Source organism: Calliopsis andreniformis, chromosome 10 (genome assembly GCF_051401765.1).
Source record: "Calliopsis andreniformis isolate RMS-2024a chromosome 10, iyCalAndr_principal, whole genome shotgun sequence".
Lineage (NCBI taxonomy): Eukaryota > Metazoa > Arthropoda > Insecta > Hymenoptera > Andrenidae > Calliopsis > Calliopsis andreniformis.
In genome coordinates this window covers 15,495,313-15,520,815 of record NC_135071.1, presented here as the reverse complement: position 1 = coordinate 15,520,815, position 25,503 = coordinate 15,495,313, and the positions used below count along the sequence as shown (strand labels likewise).

General features: G+C 42.5%; 1 protein-coding gene across 3 annotated transcripts; it reads right to left on the bottom strand.

Annotated features, from left to right (window-relative positions):
- Positions 1-422: 422 nt before the first annotated feature.
- Positions 423-25,502, bottom strand: LOC143184583 (A-type potassium channel modulatory protein DPP6). Of its 3 annotated transcripts, none has more exons than XM_076386918.1 (12): positions 25,375-25,502; positions 9,573-9,679; positions 8,587-8,785; positions 4,501-4,575; positions 3,699-3,751; positions 3,053-3,613; positions 2,449-2,767; positions 2,192-2,370; positions 1,692-1,914; positions 1,187-1,631; positions 739-944; positions 423-654 (listed from the first exon to the last, which is right to left on the bottom strand). In XM_076386918.1, exons 1-12 carry the CDS (start codon positions 25,474-25,476, stop codon positions 553-555), a joined length of 2,571 nt encoding a protein of 856 aa, XP_076243033.1. In that variant the 5' UTR covers positions 25,477-25,502; the 3' UTR covers positions 423-552. The 3 variants fall into 3 exon arrangements, with proteins under 3 accessions (XP_076243033.1, XP_076243034.1, XP_076243035.1); XM_076386919.1 differs by having other exon boundaries at positions 25,384-25,476; XM_076386920.1 differs by lacking the exon at positions 25,375-25,502 and adding an exon at positions 17,898-18,082 and having other exon boundaries at positions 9,573-9,681.
- Between the last annotated feature and the right edge of the window lies 1 nt (position 25,503).

Below are 25,503 nucleotides of genomic sequence, written 5' to 3'. Positions count from 1 at the left end.
TGTCGGCCTTCGTAGCGTCGAATGGTTTTCTGACGATGGAAACTGGAGTGGGATAGTCCACAGGGCTCGCGAGCCCTCGCTTGGACAGCACTGACCTAGAGTTTGTCCGGAGTGCGCGTCCAGAGAGCAAAGTGAACAAGTTCTCCGTAGCAAAGAAGAATCCGCAAGCTGATGCGGGCGGCTGATATACAACGTTATTAACGATATTACTTATACAAACGCTACGTTTACCTCATCCCTCTCGTCGCTTTTCGCATTCTTCCGCGTACTTTCTCCTCCGCGTCCCCTTTCTGGGATCGCAGCATCCATGGAGGACCAAGAAAATGCTGTTAATTCTCTAATTAACTTTCTAAGATCTCGTAGACGTTCCTCTCCTTCGCTCATGAATCCTTTCGTCTCGATCGGAGCCTCGTTACGTAGGATGCTCCCAGTAATTCACTTGTACTAGTCTAATTCTGAACGACGAGTCTTTGTGACGAGCATCCACGTCCATCCGGGATGTATCAGAAGTAGGCGAGCTAGAGACAACGAGGAAGTAATCGGCTTGAGGCACTAGGATGCGTCCAGGGTGAGGCACTCGGCGAGGAAGTCCTCCATGGAACGATAAGCGTGCTCCAACACGCCTGTTAAGGCGTGATCTTCGTCCGCGTAACTCTGTTGGTCATTTGGATGTGGAGTTGAGTAACGAAAGTCGAGGATTTAACAAGCAGGGCTTTTCGAGGGCTTTGGAGGACATACCTGATACCTAAAGATGATTCCCGCTTCGGACAGAGCCTTAGCGAAGGCGACGCTGTGCGTGTAAGGCGCAGAGAGGTCAGCTAAACCATGAAGAAGGTAGAGGCTGTGACTTGGCACCAGCTTTGCACGCTGGGTCAGGTCTGCCTCCACGTAACCCTTGTAGTTCTCGGCTGGGGCGCCAAGGACCCGTTCCGTGAACGCAGAATCTGAAGTTACAGACAGAATTTTTACTCAAAATGGAAATTCTACTTTAATATTGGTCGAAAATATTTCTTAAAGAAGACTTTGCTTGGAGAAGCTCGAGTTGAAATTTTACTGCAAGACATTTCGTTGAAGTTTTACTGTAAGAAGTTTCACTGAAGCTTGCTTCAAGATGTTTCACTGAAGTTTTACTCGAAGAAAGTTTCCTCAAGAAAGAGCTAGAAAACTAGAAGTTCCATTAACTTACTGTAATAGAGCCAATCCGCAATAGGATTGACAGCGACGCCACACTTGAACACGTTTTCCTGGTTCCCCAGCACCATGGCAGTCACGTAACCACCGTACCCCCAACCCCATACTCCGACTCTCGTGACGTCAAGGTACTTCAGGGTCTTCAGCAAGTGCCTGAGAACGGTCAGCTGATCCTGAACCTCGACACCACCGATTCGCCTGAACAGATCTCTCTTCCCCTGACCCCTGGCACCTCGCACGTCCAGCCTAATGTACACCACGTCGTTGTGACTTGACATGTATGTCCCCCAATCGATCTTGAATCGATCTGTGACGGCCTCGCTTCCTGGTCGACCATTCACCTCCACCAAAACAGGGAAAGCAGCGTCTCTGAGCTCCTCTCGCCACGAAGGTGGCAATAGAAGTTGTACCTGAGCTTTCCAGCCTTGAGGTAGTGGAACCTGGAAAGATATAAAATTAGGCCTGATTCAGAGCAATTGTCTAAATAAAAGAGGTAGTACCTCGAAGCTTCTTCTAGTGGGCAAAGCTAGCTGAGAAAGCTTGTCCCCTCTCTGGATTCTCGTGTCGTAGAGCATGCGAATCATCTTGTGAGAAGTCGTCATGTGCACGCCTGCCAGGGGAAGGCCCGGGCCTTCGCAGTGGAGGACGTAGTAACCCTGAGTCTCGTCATTCACGGCTGGACTGACGGATGCGCTGAAGTGGGTACAATTGGTGTAATAAAATCTGCGAGAACATATTTGCAAAATCGTTAGTTACAACATATATTTTTTACTTCAATTGTTTTGCCGAGTTGCTGAAGAAAATGGAAGCATAGCAATAGGAAGATTATCTATAAGCTAATCAATATAGTCATGCTAATTATTGCTCAGAGCTGGTTCCCTCTGGCGTCAAGAGGAAGGTCAAATTTTTTTCAGAAGAAAGGATACATAACTAAACATTAATAAATGATAGGATTGTCTCCTTATTGCTCTCTTTAATCCTCAAAATTTTGTTTACAAACCTACTGCTCCAAAGGACCTCGCCAAGGTCGCACGTGACACAGAGTGGCTCTAAACGCCGAGGATCGTCGGCAGTGGGATCGCGGACAACGTAAAGGTGTCTCTGGCCAGGTCTCCTCTCCCTGGTGCCCAAGTAGTACACTAAATGGGCCTTTGTGTCCCAGGTTAAGATCTCGCTCACCTGACAGTGAACACAGAAGCATTACGAAACTTGGTGTCATAATAGAATCGTAACAATTAGATTAGAAAAGTTCTCTACCTCGTAACGACCATGAGAAAGCACGGCTATCCTCTGCTGCGTTAAAGTCACGTGTTTGATGTGAGTGAAATGCTCCTTGTCGCCTTCCTGTACCGCTGCCAACAGCAAGAAACTGTCACCATCAGGGGCAAACACGGGATGAGGTTGCGCGTCGAGCCATTGCCCTTCAGGCGCTCTTTCAGAGTGAGTCTCCTCGCATTCCCATAGAGGGGCACGACAGGCTGACACCAGGGACAGATTCTGCGCTCTTGTCATCCAGACAACGGCGATTTGCGTGGAGTCGTCGCCTACCCAACCGGCTGATATTAAGTAGTACTCTCTGTGACAGAGAATAGAGTATTAGAATCTCTGTTATTTCTTCTGTTATTATTCTTGTGATGAGTACTATCCATATCCCACGAGAAGTCCCTTGAAAAGCATTAACGCCAATGTGTTCCAGGGAAAAATTGAAATTTATAGTTCTGCAAGTGTTTCACTAACATTTCAATGAGTTCTTATTATAGCACAATTTTATTACGTTAGTGGTCGAATTTTTTCTAAATTGCTGAAGAAATGAGTACTGCATTTCAAAAGCTCTACTCAACATTTCTCCAAGACCACTCACTGTCCATCCAAAGCTGGCGGCGGCTTGAGCCTCGTCCTGGACAGCATCGTAGAATTCGTAGTCCCATTGCCGTTCGTTGAACTGGTCACATTACTGAGCTCCATGACCCACAGGTCAATCTCAGGGTTGGACGACCCAGGGGTAGGATACCTAATAGACTTGGAGGGTGGAAATGAGCCTCTTCTTGGCGCAGTCAGGGGACTAGAACTCCCACCATCTTGCCCTGGCTGAGTACCGAACCAAGGGAACTCCAAGGCAGTGACCTTGGTATCATTGAAGGCAGCGTACAGGAGATGCGAGCCATCTGGGCTAGGCCAGGCTGCTTCCGGCCGAGGCATCACTTCCTCTTGGTACAACCAGTCTGGCACCCCGTTGTAAATAACTCCAGGGACGCCAGTGTCAGTCAGCCTCGCGTCTTCGGCAGCTGACGGTGCCATCCGAACGTAGATGTCGTTTTCTGATATCATGAGGAGACCAGACGTGTTACCCAACCAGGCTGCGTGTTGCAGCCGCGTTTGCTGCATCCTCCGCGACGCGTGCAGTCGAAGGGGCGTGTGATGACTGAAATAGCAGTGGGAATTGTGATGAGAAGTGTTTCAAGATCGCTGCTTCTACGATTTTGATGGGGTTGGTTAGGTATACTCACTCGTTCGTGACGTCGTAGACTGTGTAATAAGCGGTGAAGGTATTTCTGTACACCTGAAAGGTAGATAGGGGTTATTTCAGGGGTATAGTTAATCGAGTCCCTATTTGCATCAGCGATAAAATTTCATGATGTACGGGGAAGACTACTTTGAAGCTGGGGAAAATTCAATGGAGTTATTTGTTAATCGTTTCTGTCCTGGATATGTTATTCTTACTTGTTAGGAATAATATATGTTAATTGTTTTAGGAAACACTACATGCAAAAAGAATTTATAAGCTTTGTATTATCAGGATTTTAAGCATATTCGGTTTATGGTAGTACTTTGATGTAAGAGTTACTTAGTGTAGGATGTAGAATGTAGAAAGTGTTAAATTATGCATACTCTAATGACAAAAAGTTTGGAATTACTTTATGCTTTAAGGCTAAAGAGGGTTTCGTGTCAAAGAAGCAGATTTAAGCGACCGTGAGTAATTTTATGAATCTTCATAATTACGTGGAAGTATTAACTTTAAGCGAAGAGAATTCTGTCTTCTACTTTAATATCAACCTAGGAACACTATCACGGGAAGTACAGTGACCTTTGAAATTCTTTATACACATACTTCTTTTTTAAAATTATTACTCTTAAAACATTTATTATAATCTACAATCTAAAATAAGAGTGTTTCACAATTTTAATCCTCTTAAAAAAGTATAGATATTATTTTTACTTGAAAGGATATTCCCATCGTGTATAATCTAGCATGCACCTTGACGAATGCTCGCACGCCACCCGAAGCGTTTCCATGCTGGCATCACTCACCGGTTTGACATTGTGCTTGAACAAAACGTAGCGTAGGTCGGCGCTGCACTGGTAGCCTTGAACGTTTAGCTGTCTCTGAAAATAAAGTCGGAAGAGATATAGGAATTCTCGTATTTCCTGTGCTCCCCACGCCACGACCGCGAGAAATTCACGATCGTTAGCTGTCCCCGTAAATTCCAGCGATTTCGAAGTTTCAACGCGACGGAAGCTCGTCCAGCTACGTTTCCTCGATCTCTTCGCGTTCGTGAGGCGATGGCCCGTGACGACAGCGGCGGTCTCTTAAATCAAGTCGAAATGACTATTTTCGCGACGATTTGCGCGAATACAAACGACTCCCCTGAACGATATCTATCACCCCCTTTAATTACACCCCCACAGTCGCGGTAACCATGAATTACGACATTAAACTCCGCGCCCTAACAGATGATGGTTATCAGCGTTTGCTCGTACTTCATTATGCATGCATTAGATTCGACTAAATTTCGATGCTGGCCCATTGTTGGATTTCCACGCTCCAATTGAAATCGTCCCTTTCTTCCTCGCGGGGTTTCGCTTAATCAACGTCACGAGCACGTTGTTTTTCTGCCAACGTTGCTCAGTTTTATCGCATTAATAGCAATAGTGTCCTTTAACTACAGTGATCTTAAGTTACACAGAAAGGGTCATTATTCTTTCCCCGGTTAAAAAAGATTGCCCTCGCACTCGTCCTGACCTCCTTTCGTTGAATTCCACGGGAATTTTAATTACACCAGCCGACACTGGTCGATAGCGCGGCTACATTTTCAATTACCCACTTTTAAACTCGATACCACCGCGACCAGGGATGCCGCATGAAATAAAGCGGGCAGCAGTCGATATTTGTTTCTGAAGCACAGAGGAGACGGGCGCGGCGTGTCCTGGTGGTCGCCAGATAGGATCAATGCGGTATGTTTGGTCGTCTGTGACCTGTCTGCCGCTCTGGTAGGAAAAAGAGACAGGAATTTAGGTCTGATCCACGGTGAACCTTCATTTTTCTTGTCATACGCTTTCTGTTTCCTTGGTGAATGCTTGAGAGATCCTGCGCTCTGGTATTGAGTGCAGATCGGTAGAGGTCTGTCTGGTAGAGATAGATGTAAATTCTAGATGATGTGTGATCTGGGTAGTGTCAAAAAGCACTTTTGTCTTTTCTCTATTTTTTATAGAGAAATATTCTTGTAGATATTGAATATTTATTCTTCAAGAAAAGTATTCCTCCAACTTTAAATATTCACTGATTTACAAATTACCGTTCCATGTAATTTGTGACTATAAATAACTTTGAGTGACTAGTTATGTGAGAACATTCAGAAGTTTGTTTCGCTCTAATATATTAAGTCCATGCTGTAATTCCATATAGAGCGAAATGACGTTGGCTATATGTCTTGTATTTCTCGCTATAAGCTTCCTGAAATCCTCTTATTTCTCTCAGGAACGCTTCCCCTTCATCCTATAACCTTGTTTCTGCTAACGAGGCAAAGCTCATAGCAGGCTTAGAACACACTATATGTACGTACAGTGTACATATGAAAAAATATCCTAAGAAGCATCCCTTAGGGTCAAAATTGGAACTCAGTATCTTCGTCCCAAAATAATATTAACTTCAGTCCATTATTATAGCAAAATCTTGATCTGTGAGATCTTAGACACTTTAGGTTCCATTTAAATTCCTCACCAGCTCTCAAAATATAGAATCATATATCTGTGGTTGTAAGGCAAAATATCCTAAGTCACATCTTTCTGTTTTCGAGATATCAGCGTCTAAATTTTTTAATTACAGTACTATTCTATGTACTTCTATCTTCTTGAACCCTCGTTTTCAAGTGAAAACATTCGTTTACTTCCTTTTCTTTTTTCTTCAAATATAAATTCTATATTCTAAATCTCAATTAAGATCTTAACTTAAATTTTTCGAAAATGTGACATAGGTCGTTTCACCTTACAGCCACAGATATTTGTTACATCCTGTGTAGGATAAGAGCTCTATCGCGTTCCAGTGACTTAAGTCGAAATATCACATAGAACTCCAAGTCGAGGCCATCAGCAGTTCCGCTACTCCGTGTTTCCTTCGTTCTGTCGTTTTTGGGCCGCTTCCGGGCAAAGATCGTTCCACCGAGCAGAAAATGCAATAGCTTTAGCCAACTAGGGAGGAATGACCCCTTTCCCTTGAATAAACTGGGAATACCGCGAACTTCGCCTTACATGCGGGCCACTCTCCTTGTTTTATAGCATGCCGCGGGCTAAACTCGCCTGCTTGATAGATAAGACTCTGGGGGACGGCAGTTTGATAAGACATTAAAGCTGTTTATTGTTTCCTCTCTCGGTTATTGTCCGCGACCACCCCTCATCTATATCAAGGCATGTTCCACGTTAATTTGGACCTCGATTTTCAACGTTTTGCGCTCCAGGATTATTTAATTACGATTAATCCTGCGCATCCTGACGCGTTCCCCAGCGTTTAATTAATTTCGTCGTACGTCGCGGTTATTTCAACGTTGACCTACTGCTGTTCTCTCTTATGGCAGGAGGGGAATTGGGGCTCTCAGAGTATTATTTCGATGAAGTCGATGATTCCGAAGGGAAATAGTGGCGTCTTGCCATCGACTTTTGAATATTTCTGTGGTAAACTGTGGGTTGTAATACCCTGAAGAGAAGGTGAACGTGGAAAACAAGATCGTAGTTTCTTCTTCCTGAGAGAAATTCAGAAGATGATTCTTCGTTTTTATGTGGTACTATAGTCTTGAATTTTCTTTGAAGTACTTAATACTAGTTTTGTGATTCTATGTAGTAGTGCAGTGTAGAAGTTCGATAACAATTTCTCGAAGCAATCAGAACACGTTTCGAGCAATTACGCTTGAACCAGCGAATCGATCGGGTTGGAACGATTGCTCGCTTATCATGTGATTCAACTTACGAATAGTTACGCAACTGGCAAACATATTTCTGGGGTGGTTAATGCGAGGTCGGTCGTGTTACGTCGCGCATTATGATGCATATTGCAATTAGTCTGCTGGACGGCTCGTTAATGAAGCGAACAAATTGAAGCGGCCTGCGAGGCCACGATGGAACACTGGTGTTACTGAGATCTTGATAGCAGCAGTATTTGATCTCCGAATTAGTCAAATTGTATCGTTAAATTCTGCAAAAATGTAGATATTTTCTAAAAGATATGAAGACACAATTCTAGGTTGCAGAAAATAGGAAAATACTTTTCTATTGTTCAGAATTTTATGTGTCATGCTTTATGCTTTTCTAATCACACCAAATCAATAATCCCAATAATCACACTTTAGATATTGTGATTCGTGTATTGTCCATCACACACTTTATTCGTCTTGTTCATACTTCTCTTCCCTTGACGTCATATCGTGCTGAATTCGAGGTTCATGAAGATGCAGAGATGGATTAAAATGCAACGCGCCTAGACCAGTATTCTATGCAGATTGATACTGAACAATCGTACCTAGGCTTTCCTCACGAACACGAAAATGATCTAGGCTTTATTCTGGGTCAGTGAATATACATATACAATTAAAATATATAGTCTACTATCGGGGAGAGTGGTTCTCATGAACTGGTGAAGTCTTTTATTACTCTACCCATTGTGTTAACTAATTACTTAATAAAAGAGCAAAAACAAGAAACAATTGTTTACTGTGCTTACAATGTCTCATGAATTCGTTCACAAATGATTATTAAAAGTATTCTATTTGTATCGAAATTAACCGCAATGTGAAGGAACCTGTGGGTCACTGGATATTCCCTAATGAGGAGCACTCTCAAGAGGAATTATATTTGAATTTTAGAATTTTTCAATATTTGAATTTAAAAATTTTTGAACCTTTAACATTTTTGAATTTTTGAATTTTGAATTTTTGAATTTTTGAATTTTTGAATTTTTATATTTTGAATTTTTGAATTTTTGATGTAACGAAATTTCTTCAATCTTATGAAATTTAAAATTTTCCAAGCAAGTAGAGAGTTACTGTAATTGCTAACGTCACTTGGAAAGCTCTCCTAAGATCGAAGAGTAGAATTTAAATATTAGAGGGAAAGCACAGTGGTACATACGAGTGTGTGATTAGAGACTAGAAGGGACACGGAATTGTTGCTGGTGTCCAGAAGAGTGAGGGAACCGTCGTCTGCTTGGTAGACAAACTTGTCGTGGGTAATCCAGGTCGGTTGCAACCTGTGCGGCGTCAAATCGTCCCGAAGGCACTCGTCTAACGTGAGTCGTCTGCCGCTCCAATACAGCAGCTCGTCGACGTACCTGAAAGTTTACGAGTAATTAGTTAAGCGATCGTCCACTTAGTGGCATGAATCCACGAGACTCGTAAATAGACATTCGACCATTAAATTCAGATTTTCCAGAAGCTTACTATCAACTTCAAGAGTATCAACATCTAAGTATCGTGTTGTACAAATCCTATAAGGAGCTAAAGGAAGAAAGAAGGGAGCATCTTCATTTCAAAGTGGATCAAATCTCGATAAAACAGAGATTTTCTGCTTGATTAAAGTCGGATAGCCCATGAGAATCTAAGAGAATCCAGCGGGAAATGGAAGTCAGTTGGCAGGACTAAACGAAACTTGATTAGCCCACCGTTATGACTCCAAGACACTTAATTTCACAGAGCTACTATTTCTCAGGAAAGGAGAATCCGTCTCTTCATTCATTTTCAAAAAAAATGTCTCCCTCCATTCATCTTGCAGACATTCGTCACTTCTTGGAACAAAGAAAACTGGCTCGTTTTTCCGCGACCATACGTTTCCATCGAGACAAGACCTCCGCCCCCACCTTCTCGTCGCAATCGACAAAGGGCTCGTAAATCCTCCTCTGGGTCGATAAATCCGATCCATTCCGCGTTATGTTCTCGCGACGGATCACAGACGGCTGATAAAGAGATCGTGAGACCTCTCTGATAAAGGGACGGGATTAATTTCGAGAGAGCGCTCCTTAACTGCATCCTTTCGTCTACTCCCTTGGCTCGAGTGCCGTTGAAAGATCGAGCCACGGATAAAGCTCGCTGGAAAAAGGAGGAAAGCGAGGGGACACTCACCCGAGAAGGTAAATGGCCGTGACGATCCCAGCGATAACGAAGCCGATGACCAGCAGCGAGAAGATTATGCTCCGCCAGTTGTGGCCGCCCTCCGCGTACGTCAGATCCTGTGAAGAGACCAGAGATCCCTCGTTAATGATCGATCGACTCGTCCCAGCGTTGGAGTCTACGATGCACAAGCTTCGCGCAAGCATGCAGGTCACGAATTCGTCCTGGGAGACGTCGACGAGAACGAGTACAGTGAGACCTCGTTTATCTGAACTAGTCGATGGATAGAGCAGTTCGGATAGTCGAGTTGCTGGGTTAAGGGAGGTCCACCAGCATCCCCACTGCTTCCCTTATTGGTTCGGATAATAGAAGTTCGGTAAATGGAGGTCTGCTGATATACTTCACATTTTCTTGTTGAAGTATCAGGTCGATTGGATGTGTTAGTGTCTTATCTCATATAGCACAGAGACGTCTTAAAAACGTCTTAAAGACACCCAGGAAGATCCTAAAAATGTTCAGAAGACGCCTTTGAGAGGTCCAATGTTATAAATCAGTGTGTTTTTAGGACGTCTTAAAAGATATTCATAAGATGTTCAGGTAAAAAGCACACGTCTTTAAGACGTCTATGTAGAGTTTCTTTAAGACTTTCTTCAGGGCGTAACTTTCGCAAGACTTTAAGACGTACGCTCTTGGATGCTTTTAAGACGTTCAAATTATGTCGTAAGACGTTCAGGCATAAAATGGACATAAATGGATAGCTACGCTCAATCTCAGTTTTGATAATAGAGGCTCACTTAGAATTTCATGTAGTAGAGGTTGGGCCTCAAGTCGTTCGGATAAACGAGGTTCCACTGTACTTTGTTGTCATATAGGACTCGTTCTCGGTCGATAGTCAACACGTTCATGCTGGTAATTGGTTATAATTGTCTGTGTGGTTTGAAATTTTTGTGAGGGGTTCTTGGAACTTGTAAGGTTTTCGTATGGCTTTGTATTGAAGTGCTGTATGTGATTTTTTGAGAAGTTTTATTATACTTGTTAGATACAGTTAATTGGCAGTGGAAGGTACGAGTCATAAAGTGCCTTGAGTGGAAAAAGGCGTTTGAGCCTCGAGTAGATGAACTAGTGTGAATTATGAGGTGTTAGTGGGTCGAAGGTAACATATCACAGTGATAAAACGATATATAAATCACACAGGAGCTCCATATTCTGAGCTATCTACTAGATTCTAATTCAGTACTCTTGTTGAGTCTTCAAGGGTCTGCCCAAAAACTCATTTCATCAAACTTCCAACTATGTAGGTACTAGATATTCCTCAAATACTTCTAACTCTAGGAAACTCGATGGGGTGAAAACATCCCCAACAATTTTCAAATACCTTTCAGTAATTTCATAACATAATATTTTGAAGCTTTCTTGGGGTCAGAAAATATATTTAAAGAATTAAGTGTATGCACAATTTCCAATTTTTGGAATATACTCCTAGACTATCCTTCACACTTCCAATTCCCTTAGCTTCTAACTGTGAATTCAGTTCTCTTAATAAACTTCCTAGAGTACAAACATTCACAACTATTCAGATCATCAATTTTACCAAGTGATCCAGATATTTGTCTCACCCAATATCGAAACTGAAATGTACATAAACACAGTCTCACACCATACGAAAGATTTTCAATCTCTCGAATGGAAACCTAGAGCATCCCTTTCTCCCTCAGAAGCTCGCAGTTCCCTTAACCCTCGACTTCGAATTCATCCCATTCTCTGCACTCGAACCAACTTTATTTTCACGCTGGACAAAGACGCTTTCGAGTCGTCGGGTTCGATCGCGATGATGTCAAGAATATCGAAAGGTTTTTGCCTGGCGGATTCGCGTCACGGCCACGGCATGCATATTGCATTCGGGTTATGTTTGCAACGCCCTCCGCCGCGTTCTGTTCGCAGGGCTAAGCCGGATAACACGTATCGAGCGTGTAATACGCGAGTATCTGGCACCGCTGGATTTTCGGGACCTGTTAGAATCGCCACGTGACCCGTGCACACGCACACGCGTGCTTGCACCCCCGAACAATCGCTATTGGAACGCTAAGAGCTGCTAGACTTTCACGGGGATATCGATTCGCTGTTAATCCCGCTGCCGTTTGTTCATTCAGAATTATCGCCGAGCGTGGCCGCTTAATACGAGCTATCTCAATAATCTGTGAAGAGCTGAGGCTGCCTTTTTACGCGGGGAATTGAATTCGGATGCTGTGATAGGCATCGATGGTGGGAGATATTGCTTGGGATTAGAATCTGCTTTAATGTGATACTTTGCATCTAAATTCAATTCTTCCAAATGGAATCTGTGAAGCTGGCGTGATGATTATTTATTTATCTTGAAACATAGGGTATTCTAAAAATCGTGATGTAATAACAAGAAAGGAGAGATTTTATTCCATATTTTCTAGTTAGGTACTTTACATTAGGAATTATTTTCGCTTTTTATTATGAGTTCTGTTATAGTCTGTATATTATTCATGCTCTATTTAGTTGCAGTGAAATTGTGCACGTATGCCTGCAAGGTGTAACAGAAAGATGGATGAACTAAAACACTGTGTAGTTTCTGTACATTAAAGCATTTTTTATAATGAGGTCACAGTGTCCCCACTGCACTACTTTCAGTATATTATTATCACACCTAGCTGAGGGTTTAGAAAGCTTGAGTAATCACAGTTCCGAGAATTCCTTTCGCAGTTCTATCGCATAAAATAACACATGGTGCATTTTCATATGAGAATGTATACTTTGAATGCCATTACTACGAGTCAACAGTGAATTTTATGTAACTTCGATTTTGATTAAAAATACATTAAAGATTCAGGTTAAGATTCAGATTATTCTCAACATTTCTCTTTCATTCGAGCATCCTCCATTCGTTCCATGTTTAGTATCTACACTCTCGTATCTCAGATCTCTCAGATCTCGTTAGATCTTCACATCAAATACTGCTTGCTCAGGCCGTTATCGAAACGTATTCTTTCTACCTTCGACGGCATTATCACCAGCAACGTCGGCTCGGGGAAATTGACGAACGATCGATTTTCTCGCCGATTGGCCGTCATCAGACCACGGTAATCGCTTTTGGACGACTTGTTTATCACCGATGAATAATCGTCTATCCTCCTCACATTCTTCTCCACCGTTCGCTTTTCACCTTCCCGCTTCTTATTCTCTCGCTCTGCCACCCACTCTCCCCTCTGTAATGTCTCTTTCCGTCTCTGTGGAGCTGATCGATTCTGAGCCTTTGGATTCCGAGCGTGCAGACCGCGTGCACGTGCGCTCCGACCAGAATATAATGTTTTCGATACGGGAAGACGAAATATGCAGGATAGGGGTGCATCAGGATGCAACGTGACTGCATGCACTTGTTTATCGATGCACCAGCGCGCGTACGCGAGCGTGCGTTCCCCAATTGTTTGCTGCGATGTAATGCAACACTGATCACTGGCGATATTTCATGGATAACGATATCCTCTGTTGTGAATGTTTGATGACAGTTGCGTGTGAAGTCGCTGGACATTAAGCTCTTAAATTTTATATTTTTTTTCTGTATTTCGTTGGTAAAAAATCGTGGAGTTCTTTCAGGTAAGATTATGGGGTCCTCTTAATTCTAGTAGTATATGTAAATGCAATAGTCAGCCATGTACAGGCATATGTCTCAGAAAACATCGCTGTATTAATGAAGAGTTATACCTATATGTACTTCTGAAGATGTTTTATTCTTCGTATTAAGGATAAGGATAGTAGAGAACTAAATGTAAGAATGATCAGAAGCTACTATTATTGAAACCTACTATTAATGGTTAATTTAAACTTATTTAAAATTAACTGACGTTCTGTATGTACGTGTCACTCTCTTCTTCAGAGAGATAATTTCTTAAAACAGCTAACAACAATTACTGCCCGAACCGTACTCAGGATCTTAATAACACGAGAACTCGGGCGAAAGTTTTATTGGTGGTTTCGGTACACATAATTGGAGAGAGGTTTCTGTTTGCCGTTAAGACGGGGAAATTGGATGGAAGCTGTTCCTCCTCATATTTCACTGTCAGGAAAGGGAGCAGCTTTACGAGTGTCTATTTCGCGTTAAGATCACCTTTGAGATCGTAAAACAACGCAGACACGATGATACGAGAAAGAGGGGACCGCGAGATATTCAAATTCCCGAAAACAAGATTTTTCAGCCGCCATGGCACTGTTTCGTAGCCCATAACCACTCTGCCTCGAGAAACAAAGGATTCTCCACATCTCGTGGTCACAAAGTCGAACTGAAAAATGCGCCGGTGGTCAAAGAAGTTCTGGAAGAACACGGGTCGTAGGACGTGCTCAGAAATTCCCATTAGACACTCTTGAAACAAGCTTCGCGAGCACTTCGTGGAATAGCAAAATAGTGGTGTTACAATGCCGCTAAGATAGTATTAGCATGATACAGAAGTTGGATGCATTCGGGGGATGGGGCGTTATAAGGGGCGAAATATAATATTCCCTGTAGCAGGGTGGCGCGGTCGCGAGAAGAAAATATCCGATAAGGTTACCACGCGACGCGGCTGTTTTCAACAAGTTTTGGTGCTCCTAACTGGAGCAGTCTCAATAAATATATATTGAGTGCGAAAAATCTACTGATAGTTTCATGGGTGAAATTCTTGTGACTTAAATCGTAATGTTATCTACACCTTTTATGCTGCATTTAATATGAAGGATTAGATGTCATCTAGAGTGTAACAAATTTTCTTGACAGAGATAGTAGGGTATTTTAAAAAATGAAAGGCTATAAATTCCTTTAACTTCGGAAATCAAATCAAACTAGATTGAATAATATTAAATTAAATTGTGGAGCGCGATATCTCTAGAGGATTCAGAAAAAACAGGCTGTAAAATTTTATTTGCCCACTCTGTACCTTTCCATTGATTTTTTTTGTAATTTATGAATCTCGGATGTCCTCAGAGATCGTATATTCCGTACAAGGTGCTTCAGAGTTATTGGTCAATATTTCATACCCATTATCGTGAAATATTAATTCCTTGAAATTTAAATTTCACATTTTCGTCTTTGTCCCCCATCGATTCTCGATAGAGGGCGCAATCTTCCAAAGGATTTTCTACAGCAACCACCCTCTTCTCGATTCTAGTTTATATTCCACGTTACAACGCGGACCTTCCTAGGAGGGTGACTCGGGGATGGAAGTTGGAAGTCGGAAAATGGAATATCTGGCACCGTTGCGTCGGGATTACCCTATTGTGTCGCTTTGCGAGTACAGTGACGAAAAGAGAGGACACGGAAAGCGAGCTGTGTCGAAGCGTTTCAGTCGATGTATCGGTTGTGGAATTAATCGACCGTGGGGATGGTGGTTATATTTTTCCACGTTCCGTCGTTATCAGTCTCCGATAATGAAATGCGGGATAATTCCGCTGTAATTAGTCCTGGCAGTAGTTATCTTCAAGTAGCAATTACAGATTTCAAATTGAAATTTCATAAAAGATTCTTCATTATGCACACTTCCTCTACTTGTTCATCTAGGACATTTTTAAAAAATGAAGAAGTACTAAAGTGGATGTAATTAAAAGCTGCATCAGCGGACAGCTCATTTATCTCATCCATCAATTTATAATATTCTCTCTCCCTTTCGCCTGCATTATGACGTTCACTATTCTACAACTGCTAGACACTTCGTTATTGACTGTTCCAATTTTGTAACCGGAAGAAGCAATTAGAGTTGATTTTTCAAGACAATTTTATTTTGATTTGTCTTCAAAGAACACTGTTGCTTTGTTATTGATAACAATCGCAAGTAGTTCACGCGACATTAACTTGTATTTCGAAAATGGAATAGTGTCTGTCGCTGAAATAACCATTTTCTTTTTATTCGATTATGGTCTAACAGGCACGCCACTATTCCACGTACAGAAAGCGCGATCGTGCTCGCTCTGCTCCAGATAAAAGGAAAGCAAGTTTTCTGGAGCTCGTCAACTCGATTCCCGTGCCTCTGTGCAGTTTTCCAGGTACCAAACAACTGTTCGGTCGATCTGCACGAAAGGGGAAACCGAGCGACGAATTTCGCGAATTTCGCGGACTTTGAGAGCTCGCTGCCGCGGGCGCGTACATTATTTACGTCCATTGTATCTCACCGAGCCTCGTAAATAATGTAAAGCGCTAATGTAGAGGGCCGAAAAAGGACGAAAGCGAACGCACGGGGTGCGACTGTTATTCACACAATAAAGCAGCCAGGCTGCACTCGTCGCCCGACGTAACTGCAGCATTTGCATGTTTACAACGCTGCCGCGGCCCCAATGGAACTAACATATATTTGCAAGTGTCTCGAGAGCCTCGAACTTTCCGATGGCACCTCCTTCGAGCGTTTCCAATATTTGCCTACTGACAACCTGGCCAACAGCTATTCTTCGGTCGTTGGCCGCTGACAAGTGCCTACATTTGCATTGAAATCTAATTATCATGTTTGACTAGTCTCTGTACCAAAGGATTTATGTCCATTAGTGAAGCAGTATTATTATTATAATAAAATGAAATACAGTGGCAGAAGATCTGAATTTGATCAATCAGTTTTCTCGAGCACCACAAGTTATGAACATGTATTCTTATTGAACTGATAAATCTTTTATTATTCTCTTTTTCTGATTGTAAGGAATTTGATGAATTTTTGTACAAAACTGTAGTTCTTCTGTTGAAACGATTTTTATAGTTCTAAAGCGAAGGAGATAGTATAGACGATTCGATCCTGGCTCACGGGACAATTGCTCGTCGCAGTGAAACGTGTCCGTCGTTATACAGACAAGTAGAGGCAGCTCTGAGGGGGTGGCAACAGGGAGCTGATAAGCTGCAGCCAAGCCGTGGCAATGTTTCTTTCAGCGGGATTTCGTTGCTGGCTAAGTGGAAGAGAAGCGGAAAATTTTCACGAGATAACGTAACGTTTATTGGCTCGCGAAACGTTTGCAAGAGTGAGAACATCGGATCGTGGTATCAGCCAGGGAATCCAGTAAGATTTATCGGATTCCAGGACATCCTGGAATTATAGTACTACACAAAATCTCTGAACTTTCGTTATGGGTTAAACTTGTTTATTGTTCGAATATTCAAAGTGTGGCTCTTGAATATTTATTGCTTTCAAGTCTGTTTAGGTCGAACTTGAGAGATATTCGAATAGATCTTAATACCACAAGAGACAAAAATAAGTATAATGTCATTCTGTCTTAGATTTAGTTCAAGCAAACGAGATTTATTATTCTTCACTTTCATTGATACTAAAACTCAGTAGAAGTATGAAGAACTTTTCTGTTTCCTGTGATCACATTTTTGGCAAAGAGTTAATATTTGTAACATTAGATAAACTTCCTAAGATTGATTCAGCAGTACTTGCCAGTACTGACGTCAAAGAAACTTTGAAGAACGATTGCTGTTACGAGAGGAACACTTGAGAAGACACCAATGGCTGTTTCAGAATTATTAATAAAGTAAACTCTGATCATGTAGTGTTTTTACTCTCGAAGACTCTTTCAACTCTTGACACCAAGCATTCATAAATTACTTAGAAGCTGGATTAACTTTCTCATCACAAATTCAAATTGATAAACTAAACTCTGTGCACATAGTCTTTTTAGTCTCTCAAAGACTCTATTAAGTCTCAACATCCAAGCGTTCGTAAACTAGTCTAAACCTAATCGAATCCTCTCATCACAAATTTAACTCACTCTTCTCAACGATGTTTAAACCATTCACGTCACGTAGAATTTCAGATCATTGGATGTTAAAAAATAGTTGATATTCGAGGAGGGTTGCATTGAAGCACTCGGATTGCATCGTGTCTTGTTACTGCGAGTGTCGTTTGAACCGCCGCAATATCGAGCAGACGTGGGTGGTATGAATAGGAGAAGGGTACGGTTATTGCCAAATGTTCTCACGACTGAGAAAATTGAGCAATAGAGCGAGGCAAGACTCGGTCGAAGGTCCGCGCTCCAAGGTTCCACGATTCTGCAGGTGTGCAAACTCAACCGTGGACTATTCGCGTCGATCGAACGTCGCAGAGAACTGTTGGCTCTCGTCGAATCCATCTTCGGGAAGTTTTATTGAGGGGAGCGAAATTTCTGGGAGGAAAAGTGTAATCCATCGCGGTAGACAGAGTGGTGAAAGTTGAAACAAAAATGGCGAGGATGGGGTAAAGCGAGGCTCCCGCCCAGGAACTTTTAATAGCTACTTTAATTAATCGCGCGAAGCACAGACAAATGTGTTCGGGAATGTCGAGTGCACGGGACCGAGGAAGCTAATTTTGTACGAAATAGCTTGCTTATCTTCTGACAAATTGATCGGAGTATTAGCCATCGCTGTTCCTCGTCAGCGAACGCCTCTAGAAATAGCACGATCAGCACAGCGTTTCTCTGTCGTGGGACACTTCACGTACGGAACGCTTCATTTTCACGCGTTTGGACACTGATCTCGACACCGATCGCCGTTAGTCTCGCGATATTTTAGCAGGTATCGAACGAGCATAATCCTTCGTCACCGAGGAACGAGACTCGACTGAGAGGAATCTTTCTGCCAGACTTTCTGGCTCATTGCCCTCCACACCTCAGTGTTCTCTTTGTCCCTCGCTCGAGCCTCTCTGAACGTGTTATAAATTATATACACACGCGCGTTACCTCGTACATTAAAAACCGCTTAGAGCGCCGCCCTCCCTTTGAGCTCGCTGATGAATCGCAGTGACAAGGGAATAAATTTGATTCCAATTAACAGCAATTCGACGGGGCTTCGCTATAGGACACTGCAGCGTTTTATAAATAATATCGATCTTGCATGCTACGTTACGTCACACCTTTGCCAAGTAAATAAATTCTTTTTTCGTAGGGAAAATAACAGGCGTCTTCCTTTTTTCGCGAGCGAGGTCGCTATTTTAAGTATCCATCTTTTTTATCAGTGATGATGGATAGCTGGCTTTTAAATAATGGAAGCGTTTCGGCGAGCTAGAGAAGTCGAAGCGAGCATTGCTATTATTGTATTAATTTGAAATCTACCTTTCAGATCTTTCTGCTCGAGCTGATGCATCGCTATTCGAATATCGCCTCGAGGAATAAATCAAAAATAGATCGATCGGCTCACCAGTGGCCCGTGAAGCCGCTTGCAAGGCCTCATTTCCCGAATAAGCTGACTCCTCCAGTTTGGACCAGCACCGTCCACCCCGAAAGACAATGTCGAACTGACATGCCTTCTCGCCACCGAAGGAGACTCTCCTTCTCGATCCACTTTTTTTTGTCCCTTTCCAACAAGTTCAAAGGCAAGTAACACATGCCGATTCGCTGCCTCGGTCAGGAGAGCACTCGTTGAAAAGGGTCGATAATCGAGGAGAGAAGTTTCGCCCGTGGATTCCAACATTGAATTGCAGCGCGAAAAATTTGTTCTCCTCTGCCCAGTGGCTTTTTGCAAGTGTAACATGGGATTCGATCAATGACGAGGAAATTGATTCATGGAAGTTTCATTGGGGACACGATGGATTGTTCTAGCAGTATCGAATAATTTAAACTTTGAAGCCCTTCTAGTTTTATGCGGATTACTTGCGGGATTCTAGTATAAGTTTCTACTTAAGAGACTAATGTATTGAAAATATCTGCTTGAGGAGCGAGGAAGATTCTTGGAAAGGAAGTATTGACCAAACAGAGGGCAGCACTGCTGAAATGTCTGAAATGACATTTAGATTTTCGGTATTTTCATTTTCTCGAATTTTCAAAGTTTCAAATTTTCAAATTTTCAAATTTTCAAATTTTCAAATTCTCAGATTTTCGAACTTTCAAATTTTCAAATTTTTGTATTTTCGACTGTTTAAATTTTCAAATCTTCAAATCTTTCAAATTTAAAAGTTCAAAATGTTTAACAATTTTAAATAGGTAGTGTTTCAAGCCACCTAGAATTCGAAGTCCCCTTAATTGTTTCAATTTCTATTGTAGAAACGAGTCTCAGTTCACAAATAGACACTCGCTCCTCAACTTTTGCCGCATTAAATCTCACTTTAGCTTCATAGAGGTCAGTTACCCAAATTTCGATTATTCCACGGTCTTCCAAGGTAAATTCCACGCGTCCACGGGGACACTTCATCAGCAGTATCCACACATAACGTGGACAATGAAATGGTCGGCTAAAGCCGTTGTTGCTTCTGCAATGGTAGTTTCCCCAGCATGTAACGGGCTCCTGGTCCCTCTCAAAGGGACCACACGGACACACACGAACCCGAACTTCCTCCCTGGGTCTCCAGTTGGTTCTCACCCTTCGCAGTTGTGGCACGATGATCAGGTTATTCCGTGCTCGCGTGTGGAGTGGCAGTTTCCCAGCGTGGACTCTTTTCCTGTGGATTCCCTCGTCCTCCCTTCATTTTCTCATCGAGGTTTAGCGATGATGCCTCAGATAAACCTGACCCAGCTTGTGGCTTATGAGAGGCCGTCGGAATTTCTGGCCTGGAAAGCTTTCTCACACGGCTGGCTACTTTCTTCTTGATTACCTGCTTAAGCACGGAGGCCCGCAGAATCGAATTTCACAGCTATCGTACATGTTTAATAGCGTTACGCGAAACATCTTCTGCTGAATCCGCGTCTTTGCATTCTCACGGCTCGGACAGGCTAACAAGGGAGGTCTTAATTGTTCGCAAACACGCAAACGGTGCAACTATTTGCAGGCATGCGAGAACCTGCCTTGCAGTTTGCTCAACAACCGTATAGACGTTGGGTCGATTCACTGTCATAGGTGTTAGTGGGAATCTGTGTACTGCTGTCAGCAAATATCTGTACTACTCTTGCTGATTTATTGCATCCAAAAAGGGTTTTTAAACTTTCCCACTTTCATAGCTATAATAGCTTCAGGATATTATAAAAAATATATTAATATTTTAGGATAGGCACGGGAGTACGTAATTAATATACAATTGTGTGTGTGACAAAAATAGAATTTATTGCAACCCAACACTTATAAATAAATACTTCGTATACGTGTACGAGCCAAACTATTGCGTTGCCTGCGAACCAGGACTTTTCTGAGGTCTCTAGAACTTTTTCACAAAGGGTCCTCGTGAAACAAAATGTGTTGGTTTTTCCTGAATGTTACGAGGTAAAAGAGAAAGTTTCCCTTGCAACGCTCAGAGCAACGACGTGTTGCCATGCAGGACCTTGTTTGCTAACCAGATGCTAGTTAGCATCACCAGTGTTTGCCAGTGGAAACGAATCTAAAATCGTTCCAGTCACTGTAATATCTATGATTCTGTCACATTTTATTTTACTTTATTTTTATTTTCTTATTTCTCTGACCTTTAGAGGAGCTGTATACCTACTTCAGGGTTCACCTAAATGTCCAAGAATTCTCATTACTGCCAGATAAGCGTGGGGAGGGACGACAGGGAGGAACTATTCCGATCGACACTGGCTATAGCAAACGATTCGCGAACAGGATTTTGCGAGATTGCATCGTTAATGGAACGCGATCGCGATAACAGCAGCGGGGCGGTCGTTAAAGGCGTCGTTGTCGCCGCGTTTCCGGCCTCATGAAGGGACTGAAATGCTGGCGAGTTGTCAGCCACAACCAATTAGGGCAGCAGGGCGTGCTTCCACGCTTCGACATCCGTGGAAAGGGATTTTCCTGTCGATTCTTCTGTTCGACTCGGTGCACGGCTAAATTGCGCGCCTGGAGGAAACTGAGGGGGTTGTGCAGGGACTGCAGCCCCTTGGAAATATTAAATTAACAGAGTTCTATGTTTCTGTTGCGCTAAATACTCGATTTTTTTTTTTATTTCTTGAGCTGGCTGCTGGATCGCCGACTTCTCTGGACGCAGTTTCTCTTTAATAGATCAACAATTACTGCTTTTAGATGGGGTTCTTTGAAGATGTAATTTCTCATCAGAACACCTTTTCTCGTATGAATTTCTCTTTCTTATAATTATTTTAGTAGGATCTTGTGTAAATTTCTTTCAGTATTCTCAGTTATTTAAAATTAACGTTCTACATTTTTCATCGTCGTTCCCCAGCCAGAATTGAATGAATTTTCCCTAGGTCTTTGCACTTCTCTGCAGCCAGGGTCGCTTGTCTCCGTGATATACAAAACAATTTGGCTGCAGGAATCCGATGAAAATTATTTGGCTGTCGAGGTATTCCGCTTATGGGCAGGGTTCGCGAGAAGGGACAAACTGCGGTTACGTCGCAGCCTCGGTTGTGACGCGAGCTTTCATGAATAAATCTGCATGCGTCTGAAAATTCGGGCTTCCTCCACGACATTGTTGCTCGAGTATGTAAATATTATCCAAACAACAGCAGTCGTATTCCGACAGTCGGTATAAATATAGACCCTACACGGCGCGGGGGCTTCAGATTTATCGATCGAATTTCCAGTCGTGGCGTTTCCGTGGCTGGTCTATGGGAACTGCCACGCGTACGCGATATCTAGGAGAGTTCGGTTATAAATAATAGCCGACGTGAGTGATATACAGGGTGTCTCAGATTTTTTCGGCCAAACAGTGCCAGTATATTCTACGAGCGAAAATGAAGAAAAAATATAATCATGGGCTCCAAAATGCTTTACAAAAGAATTTTAAGAAAAATATGAAATAACAACGGACTGATATTTGTTCAAAGTAGAAATGTTAGTGGTATTTTTCTTAGTAATTATACCTTTCTTTTATCTGCGTTTACTTATCCATGTTATGCTTTCTAATTCAAATCATCTTAAATCATGAGTACTGAGTAAGTTAGTGGTTAAATTACGAGATATTACAAGTGGCTATTAGGAAGGGCCTTATTCGGTATCTTTACCCTATCCTTCTTTGAAGCTGCGACGTTCTATAGCTGGAACTATTTCCAAAGTTCCTCTTTTGAGGACGAGCCAGGAATGTCTCTTTGATGTGCTCGCCCCGATGACATTCTCATCCTCGCGGTGTTCTGAAAAGCGGGACTGAAGCTATGCCGCAAAATAAATGCGCGAATACTTGGCGCATGAACCGTTAATCTCTCCTTAACTGTTATCATCGTATAACTATGTTAGGTATTCGATGGCGCAGGCCTCGTCACAATGCGCGAATGCTCTTTTATCCACCCCTTCGACGCTTACCTTAAAGACGAGTGGCTGACAACCAGCGCCTTTTAATCGAACCGCTGTGCAATAGTGCTTAGAAGCACGGTTGATCGATTGACGAGTGCTGATTGGCACTTGCTTGGCCGTGGCTCGAGTGCACGGTACACGCGAAGGGGAATTGGGCTAGTAGTATAAGGACGCTAGAGTCAGACTCTAGGAATCAAACACTGTGCTTCATTCTGAGTGTCGGAGTCTATGATTGCAGATGGTGTGTAAGTCAATTTAGTGTCTTTTTAAGGAAGCTTAAATTTTATTTAGCTACTTATAGATTATGTATCTAACATTTGTTATTTTATATTGAAAATTTACAATAATATATTAGAAAACATTTTGTTACCACGAGGGAAAATTTTCAGTCTCATTTATTGTGCAGTGAACAGTTCCAAACTGTATTAATAAATTTATTAATATTAATAATTTCTATTATGTTGTTCATTCGTAAACTCGTCAATATTACTCACTTCTTAATAACTGTGCAAGATATTCCAGGAGAATAAATTGTAGTTTCTACATAGAAAACGAAGTTTCGGAAATAACTCAAACGCGAGAGACTTCGCGCGTTCCTAACTAACTTTATACAGCGTTCCCTGAGATCTGTATATCCTTTCAATAATTTCCAAGAAGACGTCAACACACTTCATAGTTCATTCACGAACCATGAAAATCAGTTTCCAGTTATCAGCAGCTCTGGCAACCTGCTCTTTAAGCGTCCGTTTTCCATCTCGAGATGGCGCGGCAGGGACTCCCCTCGCGACGCCTTTGCATAATTAACTTTCTCGAAGATGCGTTCGAGACGTCCTCGCTCGTAACACGCTCGTTTAGTCGTCGCGATGTATCGGTCGTTCGCGACGTCTCGACAGTCAATTCTCGCACGGCGGGGCGGCTCTACGAGTGCTGAGGAAACAAAGAGGAACGAGGTAAGGAGCTCGCGCTGCATAATGAATCTAGGTCCTCCCTCTCGACCATCCTCCCTCCCCTGATTTACTCGCTTCCCCGTTCCTGTAATTAGCGTGCCTTTGTGTCTGCCTAAGATCCTCGACAGTTCTCAAAATCCCCCGAAACTTTTTATCGAGTTTTCCGTGAAACGTCTCTGCACGCCCATTTGCAAGTCTAATTAATTGACGGCTTCAAGCTAACGACTCGACTTGAAATTTATTACCTCGATGGGAGCGAGAGTGATCCTGGCTACGTATTTCTACAAGACGTCAGAGTATTCTTGCCATTGGATTAGGGTAAAATGTTGCCAGATTAATGGACTCCCTTTTCCTTTGTTCTCGAGAACTTCACGAGTTTATGATAATTGCACGATTATGCTGGGAAGAATCGTGACCAGATTTCTTTTAAGCTGAAAATTTCGCAGGTTTAATTAGTGGGCTCAATATTAGGTTATCGACTCCCAAGAAAATTGAGTAGCAGAAAGAATTTGGCAAAGTCGTTCATTTACTCTCATTTATATTAATTCTTTCGTCTAGTTTGAAAGGACTGTTTAAACATTCCACTGTGCTATCGAAGATGGACTATAACTGCCCTCCTTTCAGGGAGAATCGCTCGTAAACCGGAAGTACAGCTTCAAGGCGAAGGGTAGGTAATGAAAGTCCAGCAAAGGCAAAGCTTGCGCTCTGCGTTTAGTCTGCCTTTTGTCAAGAGATTAAAATGGAAATTGGTTGAATGAATTCTGGGGCATAATCTTGAGGTCATCTCGACTGCGAGATTCTGCTGGCTCGAAACTCTGCAGTTTCTTAACCCCGCGATTCTCCAGCCTCTCAGATTCATATTTTTCATTAACATTCACTACCTTGTAAGAACAGAGGTGTTAATCCCGAGGCTGTAACTGTGTAGCACTTGTAAATTTGTGATCGTGTTCAGTACAATCATTCAATTTAGCAGTACACTGCTACTTAACTCTAACCCAGTCGCCTAGATCCTAAATACAAATTTTACTCGAGATGCAACATCTTTCCATCAACATGCCATTCAGACACAAAACCCGTTCTCGTGTTAGTGATGTTGCTACCATTTAATATCTATGCTCACGGTGTCACTATCAGTATTGCATTCGCGTAGACAGATACACACATGTATGTATAAGGAAATTACATAGAGTGCATCCTTCATACCAAACAGAGAGTCAGACTACGACAAGTGAGGGTTTAGGGTCAAGAGCTTAAACCATATACACCTATAGACACACCGTCAGATAAATTCCCTGAAGCAAAGATAAAACATCTACGTGTCGTCACATGTGGGCAAGATGTTAAGTGGGTAGGATGATATTCATTTCTAGTTTTAGATTATAAAATAAAATTCTTCTAGTCAGTCTGCTGCGTATTTTATTTTTATCATAAGCTAATTTCTTGTCTATATACTGTGTATTTCTTTGCAACCTTCAACATATCACGTTTACACCATTTTTACTAATTTACTATTATTATTTTTATAATTATTATTTTTTACCCACATATGACATCACACTTTCCACGTTATCTTTGCCTCACTTGATTCCTGAAGTTCCTACACGCACTATACACAGGCCGTGTCTTTACGTGTACATGGTCTAAGGTCAAGGGTCACAACAGACTCATGCGTTCGAAACCTGACAAAGCTCGCCGTGACTCGGCGATCTCGTTCGAGAATAGGGGGATCGCAGGACGGGCCGCTGGAGCGATTTACCTCTTTTACCTGGGCTGACTTTGAACGGGGATCGGCGACCTGGACGGTCTCGTCGGGAGGCAGCCGCCAGGAGTTCCTCTCGATGTTGACGCTGGCGTTCATAGCGGCCTCCTCCTCCGCCTCCCGTGT